The sequence below is a fragment of the Eurypyga helias genome, unplaced genomic scaffold (assembly GCF_000690775.1).
Source record: "Eurypyga helias isolate BGI_N326 unplaced genomic scaffold, ASM69077v1 scaffold13034, whole genome shotgun sequence".
NCBI classification, from domain to species: Eukaryota; Metazoa; Chordata; class Aves; order Eurypygiformes; family Eurypygidae; genus Eurypyga; species Eurypyga helias.
This window is the reverse complement of record NW_010244412.1, coordinates 51002-58496: the sequence shown is the minus strand read 5'-3', so window position 1 is coordinate 58496 and position 7495 is coordinate 51002. Positions and strand designations below refer to the sequence as shown.

The following is a 7495-nucleotide window of genomic DNA, read 5'->3' as shown; positions in this document are numbered from 1 at the left end:
GATGAACAGGGATCTGTGGCCTTTCATGTTACATATCATAATAAGTTCTGAATGTCATTATAAGGTGGAAAAGAAGTGTGTTCTGTCTGCCTTATTCAGGGAATAAAGTAAACAGACTTCTTTAGATCTTTAAGAGGAAAGTCGACATACATAGACTTTGCACCTACCTTTCTTCTTCAACTGAACAATGAACTTAGTCATTTACTTTAGCAAGAGATCTTGTTAGAACCATTTCATTGTCTAGGAGGTAGGCTGTGAGTCTAAAAGATGTGCTTTGACTACCACACAGGTTGTCAAAAATAATAATAGCAATTATTTTTACTCTGAAATTTAACAAAATATTTTAACCAGTAATAACTTGACTGAATTTTTAAAAAATCAATTTTGTTGTATGCTTAGATGACCAAGAGTAGAGGAGGAAAACATCTATTGCACATGAACAGGCATAGCAGAATTTCTTTAAACATAAATGTTTAAGGAAGAAAAAAAGATGCATGGATGAATTTTGCAGTAAACTATTTACCATCAGACCATCAGCCATTAATTTTTTCCTATGGCTTGCAATGAGTCTTTTCTGAAGAACAAGAGTAAACTCTGGTTTAGTTTTTTCACTTCTTTATATTTCCTGACTCTGACTGGAGGAAGAAAAGCTAAAATAACACAAATGAAACTTTTCCTTTTTTGCTGTCCAGTGAAACTGAAAATACCTACTAAGTGATAAATAGTCTTTTGTGATAATTTTACTGCATTAAGCAGGAAATAAGATGCTGAGAGAGACAGATTATCATTGACCACTTGGGAGCTTAATTATAGTAACAAGCTTTCTATGGGAATATCATCCTCTGAGTGGTGAATAACAGATGTATTTTAGTAACTGGACATTATTTAGATGATTTGACATGCAGCGATTATTATGGATTTGGATATTTTTATGTAGCTGCTAAATGTGAGTGAATGATCATGCAATGGTCCTTTGAAATGAAATGAAAGTTGTGTACAATTGTGTTTTTATGTAGTCTTGATGTTCTACAAATTCAATTAATTTTTTGCTCTTGTTATTAAATACACAGCTCTGCAACAGCAGAGCCAGTGGTTGCTTTTGAAATGGACTTCCAACAGGACAGAGATGAAAGAGATCACTACAAGAAATAAAAATTATTTAAAAAAATAGCCTTATTTTTATATATAAATAGCACTTTTGGCTTCTTGATGAGCCTCACAGTGGGTTTTGATTATCACTTCCAGCTATACTTTTCACCCAATGTATCTAATTTTTCTGAAACTTGCTATACAGTTCCCTGATGATGGTCACTGATCTTCAGGGTATGGGAAATCAGTCTGAAGAGGCATCTGCTCTCATGACTGATCTTCTCATAGTCCAACAACACAGTTGTAGAGCAACTTATTCCATATTGGGTAAATGTTGGGATTCTGCAAATAGGCATGTACAGGTACTTTTGAGATAACAGTATCTGGTTGCATTAAAAATTTATTCTGTTATTTTCAAATATGAAAGGTTTACAGGTACTCTCAAACAGAATTAAGAGAAAACCACATGGGTTTTTTTCTCTTGTACAGATTGAAATGAAATACATCGGAAAGCTTTTTCCTCATTCTTTCCCCATGTGTGTCTTCTGCAAACAGCTGAAACTTAGTTAATACTCAAGTTTGTGAAAGCATGAGAACTATGACATTGAATAAGGGAAGGAACATTCTGTGTAAAATTCTTACATTAGAAATGCATGGAGCTAAAAGAAGTAAAAACAACTAAGAAATTGTTTTATTTATTGCTAAAGGTAATAATATTTTATTTAATGTTATTTGAATCATGATTTGCAGATGAGTGATGGACTTTGCAAAATAGGTTTTGGATACAGAAGTACAGTCACTAACACCTTTGAATTTAGCTGTATATTTTGTGTGAAGAAGTATGTTTTAAATCTCTTACCAACTCTGATAAATATTCCCAAAATGCCACTCTCAACCCTGTCTTATATTCTCGGTTAAATCATAACTGAACCTCAATTTCATAAAAGACTTGGGGTTTATGTGTATTGCTACATATTACTGTTTTTTTGGTGTTTTGTTTTGTTTTGTTTTGTTTTTTTTTAAAGCTCTTTTTCATCTCATCGGCTCTTCCAATGTTGATGTGAAAAATGCGATGACCTTCAGTGGGCCTCTGGAAGACATGTTCGGGTACACAGTCCAACAGTATGAAAATGAGGAAGGGAAATGGTAAGCTGTTTTTCTTTCTTAAATGGATACTCCAAATTATCAGGTATTCAGTGAGTCATGTGCTATCCTGTCATTTGTAAGCATACCCGTACGTAAGGGTCAGATTCTGTCAGTCCTATTTCTTACACTAATGCATAGTCCTAAGGAAACCTGAAAATGTTGTGAGACTGAAAGATCCAAATTTATATGTAGATTTATTTCCTCAAAGACATAAATGAGTTCACGAAGGGGCAAATTCCCTCTTTGATGGAGGTGAGAAAGTTTTGTGTTATGCCTGAGCCCTCTTTTTTCAATTTATGAATAAAATAATTGTTTATCTTTTCCTTGTGTAATGTATTGGCAGTGAAATTGCTTCTGGTTTACCTAACTAACTACCAGTATTATGTTATTTTTTTCTAAATCTTTTCTGTCAGAGGTTGTATCAACTGAATTTTTTAAGCAGTGGAAAGATTTCCCTGTCAAAAGATGTATTAATACAGTACTCCACCTTCCCTTTTAAATGGCTAATTATGTCTTGCAGTTGGGAGCATATTCACATTTGGGACTTGGAGCCGCCTTCTTAACCTGTCTTTTCCTTCTTGTTGTTCTCCTGAGTTAGAAGTTGCTTTTTGGTGTGCTTACTGGCATCGTTGCTTCTCGGTCTCTCGATAAACGCCTGCCTATGCTTTTAACTTGTATGAACAAACTTCACAGGCTAACTGCTGGGCTGGAGGACTGAAATAATGACTGGATGGTAAAAGGCTTGGGTATCCTGAAATCTCCATTGTTCTTTGAAGATTTCTCTGCTTTTCCCAGAGCTTTGCCAGTAATTTGACATTCCTGGTAAACCCAGGGACTCCCATGGGCAGCCTGGAACAACGGGCACGTGGCTGCAGGACAGGCAGGTCAGACTGTTCTGCACTGCCCGAGCAATCTCCCCTGGGAGCGCCGGGCCTGTCGGACTCCCAGAGTCTGTCCACTGCACCGTCAGCCGTATGGGGTGTTCACAGAAATGAAGTTGCAGAGCTTGCTTTTGAAAATGCCAGCTCTTGATTGCTCAGGTTGTAGGATGTTTAAATATACATCTGCTTGAGGGTCATGGGAGAATAATCCTGACCTTCCTTGATCTAATTTAGACTTTCAGGAAATAGTATTCATTCTAGGAGATGGGATTTTGCTAAGTAAGCTGTATTGTTTTAAAGTGTCCTGAAACCTTTCAAGAGCAAAAAATAATACGAGCTGGAAATGGCGACTCTTCAGTAGATGAAGAAAGGCAGGAATTTAAACTGGTGTGGTGGATCTGAACAACTCTGAAATTAAACTCCAGAGCTGCTGTTAATTTTTCAAGCTTTCAAGTTGTTTTCAGCATAGCAACATCCAGAGCAGGAAATCTGTAGGTCAGCAGTTAAAAATAAATGCACAAAGCAGCCTTGTGATGGTTTGTAAACTGCTATAACGCTACCTAGATACTGCAGATAGAGCCTTTCATCAAGAGACGTTCTGTAAGCCTGACTGCAGTTTCTTCTCAATAAAATGGGGGTACCCTAAAAAAATCCCCCGTGAAAAAGGCAAAATAGCCTTTCAGACTACTTCTCGCTGTTCACGGACATCTTTCTTTCTGAGAAAAGGACAGCACAAGGACATGATCCTGCTGAGCATTGATCGCTTCCCATGGGATGCAATGAGAATTTGAGAATAAAAAACAGAGTCCATCTCTGAACAGTATTTGCTGCTAAAACTGGTTTTAGGAGTGGATGCTAATTTGTGGTGCTTACGAAGCACTATATGAAACAGTGGATTTTAATCCCACCAGAATTTAAAAAACCCACACAGGATAAAAAACCCTTAATGTTTTAAAATTTTGGAATTTATTTTATTAACCCTTTAATAACATTACTTTTTATTAACGAGTGGAAAAAAATATATATTTTACACTGCTGGCTCACATTACTTAAGCCTGAATTATTCTCCTGGGTTCTTGCTGAGCCTCTCCTTGGGCATTTGGTCTCTCAGCAATGAAAATGCATTTTCTTCTAAAATATATTAAAGATCAAGGAGTTATTAAATAAAAAACCTATTTTGTTCTGTGTTGCTTTTATTATTTGTCATTCACCCACCAATACTGCTTTTATTTTCTACTGGAATTTTTCAAAATTTTCTTCTTTTGTGTAATTTGGTATAAGCATATTTGCTTTCTGTGTCCTTAGTGAAGAGAAGACAGAATGGCTTCTTTTGCCTGTATCTGAACTAGTATAATACATAGTTTTCTTGCTTTACATCCTGTACTCTTTGTATGGGAGCTTACTGCAGCTGTGCTCTCTCTGGGAATTTTATTTGCTGACTTTTGTGTCCAAGAAGAAATTTCAAGTGACGTATTTCATTTGCAGGGTACTTATTGGTTCACCATTAGTTGGCCAACCTGACAAAAGAACAGGAGATGTATACAAATGCCCTGTAGGAAGGAACAACCAATCACCCTGCGTAAAACTGAACTTACCAGGTAGGAAAGAAGATAAAGCTGTGTCATGTGGAGAAATAATAGAGGTCAGATCTTAGGAGAATTTGAGCTAGTAAATATGCCTTAACATTGTTTCTATAGAGAAAATTTACTTAGGACTCCAGACATAAATATGGAAGAAGTTGTGTTTGTAACATCAAAAATGATTTTATTTTAAAGTTTCTCATTGTCCTACAGAAAACATGGTAATAATTTTAGAATGTGCATTTGACTGTGATATTAAAACTTTATTATGACTGGCATTAATTGACTGTGGTTGGCAGTCCTGGCCGTGGAGCCAGAAAGGCCGTGGAGCACAGATTCGTATATTACCTTTTCCAAAGGTCTCTGAAGCCAAGAGGAGCCTACGTAGTGCTATCAGTAAGCTTTTGATGAGAGTGTAACTAGCCAGAACCAGGCTGATGTATGGGGTATGACACGTAAGATACATGTGAATATTAATAATTTTATTGCCTATGTCAAGAGATAAATGATGGAGACAGGAAGAGACTTTATGTTAATATGAATTTCAATAAATACACTTGCCATGCTATTTTTTTATCATCTCTTTTCCCTTGAAAACCTAAATGTCAGTAATGTAACATAACAGTAACAAATATAAAAGCTGTTAAGTCATTTGGTAGCAGGACAGGGTAGAAAATGAATGTCTGTTTTCTAATTAACAAAGTTGTGTGACCAATAATCTTTTGCTTTGGTTGTGCTGTTATTTTTACGTGGTTGGATGGTTTTTTTTCTTTTTTTGGGGGGGGGGGGGTGGTGGTGTTTGTTTGTTTGTTTGTTTTTCAGTTCAAGAAAACTATTTGAGACAGCAACCCAGACAAATTTTCTGGGATAAAAGCCAGTCTCTGAAATTTTTCTTGATTGTTGCAATTGGAGAAGGAGGAGGAAGGGTGCTGAAGTATTTGATGAAACCAGTGTCAGTCTGGGTTTTATTTTAGAAGCTGGAAGCTCCGTGCTAGGGGATATATACTCTAACATTTTGTTTTCTTGTTCCCAAATACTTAACATTTTAATCTATTTATAGCTGCTACTTCAGTTCCTAACGTTGTGGAAGTAAAAGAAAACATGACTCTTGGAACAACCTTAGTGACTAACCCAAAAGGAGGCTTTCTGGTAAGAAAGGATTTTTTGCCAATTTTAAAAGAAGTCTGTTTTTTCCTCAGGTACCATAACAGTATTTCACCCTTTTTCATCTCTTAAAGGCATGTGGGCCACTTTATGCTTATAAATGTGGGCGTTTGCATTACACAACTGGAGTTTGCTCTAATGTCAGCTCTACTTTTGAAACTATCGAGGCAATTGCTCCATCTGTGCAAGGTATGCATTCCACAGGAATTCTCTAGTGTGTCTGAAAATACAAAGTACCAAACAAGACAAATGTATACACAGAAGCATACCAAAAAGTATGAACTGCTTAACTGAGCTACCAGCATTACCAAGTTAAGTAAATGTTTTCATTGTCCGTATATAACCTAAATTCTTGATACTTTTGGAATTTATCTCAGTATAAACAATCATTAGAGCACTATGTAACATCCAAACACAATTGCTAAAAATAGTTGCTTATGTTTTTCACTTATGGCCAAAAGTCTCTTTTTAAATAATGACGGCATGTTAAGACCTAATACACACCCAATTTAGTAATACAAATAAAGATCTTAAAGATCTGATCCCTTCAAAAAATCAAAGAGGAACAGATTGAAATTGAAGAGGGTGGGGATCACTAGTAAATGCTCCAGTTATGTGATCTTCTAATCCCGTTCTTAGATTTCTGCTTACAAGAAAGTGCCTTGCTGACAAAGGGAACACAAACCACATAAAATGTAATGCAGAAGTTGATGAATGACATTTGGTGTCAAACATGCCAGTTCAGCTCCACTGCAGAAGGACATGCATTTATTTGTTACTAATCAAAGAAGTAACTGGAGCTGTGAGATATGTTTGCTCTTTGTTAGTATGAATTCTTACATGGCAATTTGTGTTGCAGAGTGTAAAAACCAGTTGGACATCGTCATAGTCCTCGATGGGTCCAACAGCATTTATCCGTGGGAGAGTGTCACAGCCTTCTTAAACAGCCTCCTGAAAAACATGGATATAGGACCTCAGCAAACACAGGTAACACTGTAGACATTTTATGGTTGTTTAATTTGCCAGGAAAAAAAAGGATTTACAGGAAATGGGATGAGAGTGTCATCTATGGAGCTCTTCAATTACAAGAACTTACAGCAGTGAAGTATAAAAACAAAATAGCTGAAACCACAACTAAGTCAGGGTCTGCCGCCAAGTAGTGATTGATGTTAGGGAGGCTCTCCCTCCCCCCACTACTCAGGCAGTCTGGAGAAACGAACTTTCTAACTCAGAGACAAAAGTTAAGTGCATTGTGAGGCTGTTTGAACATTGTCCTTTCCCACTTCCTTCCTCTCCACAACCACTTCTTGTCTTCTTTTGTACTTCATAGCGCAAAGGTCATTTCTCTGCTCCGAGGTGCACATGCGTGGCTCAGACAGCCTTTGATTATAAGCTTCGTGGGGCACCATTCAGTATTTTGTACTGTGGAGCATTGAGCATACAGCTTTTAAACATTTGAAGCCATAATCAACGAGTGGCTGTTAAGCCGCATGTTATTAATGGCAGAAGCTGCATTTATATAATAAGCAGAGAAGGCTAAATTCCAAACTGCTATATATCAGCACGGTTCCACCAGAACTAAACAGAGCTACAACCAGTAACCCCAGCTGAGGATCCAACATATGTTTCACAGTC

The 7495-nt window shown here is 36.8% G+C and overlaps 1 protein-coding gene across 1 annotated transcript in view; it reads left to right on the top strand.

Moving 5' to 3' along the window:
• Window positions 1–1304: 1304 nt before the first annotated feature.
• ITGA1 (integrin, alpha 1) overlaps window positions 1305–7495 on the top strand; it is a 44863-nt gene continuing 38672 nt past the window's right edge. Inside the window, exons 1-6 of the mRNA XM_010149749.1 lie at window positions 1305–1323; window positions 2115–2235; window positions 4602–4714; window positions 5757–5845; window positions 5935–6049; window positions 6720–6847. Of these exons, the coding sequence (XP_010148051.1) occupies window positions 1305–1323; window positions 2115–2235; window positions 4602–4714; window positions 5757–5845; window positions 5935–6049; window positions 6720–6847 (585 nt within the window). The remainder of the gene's footprint in view (window positions 1324–2114; window positions 2236–4601; window positions 4715–5756; window positions 5846–5934; window positions 6050–6719; window positions 6848–7495) is intronic.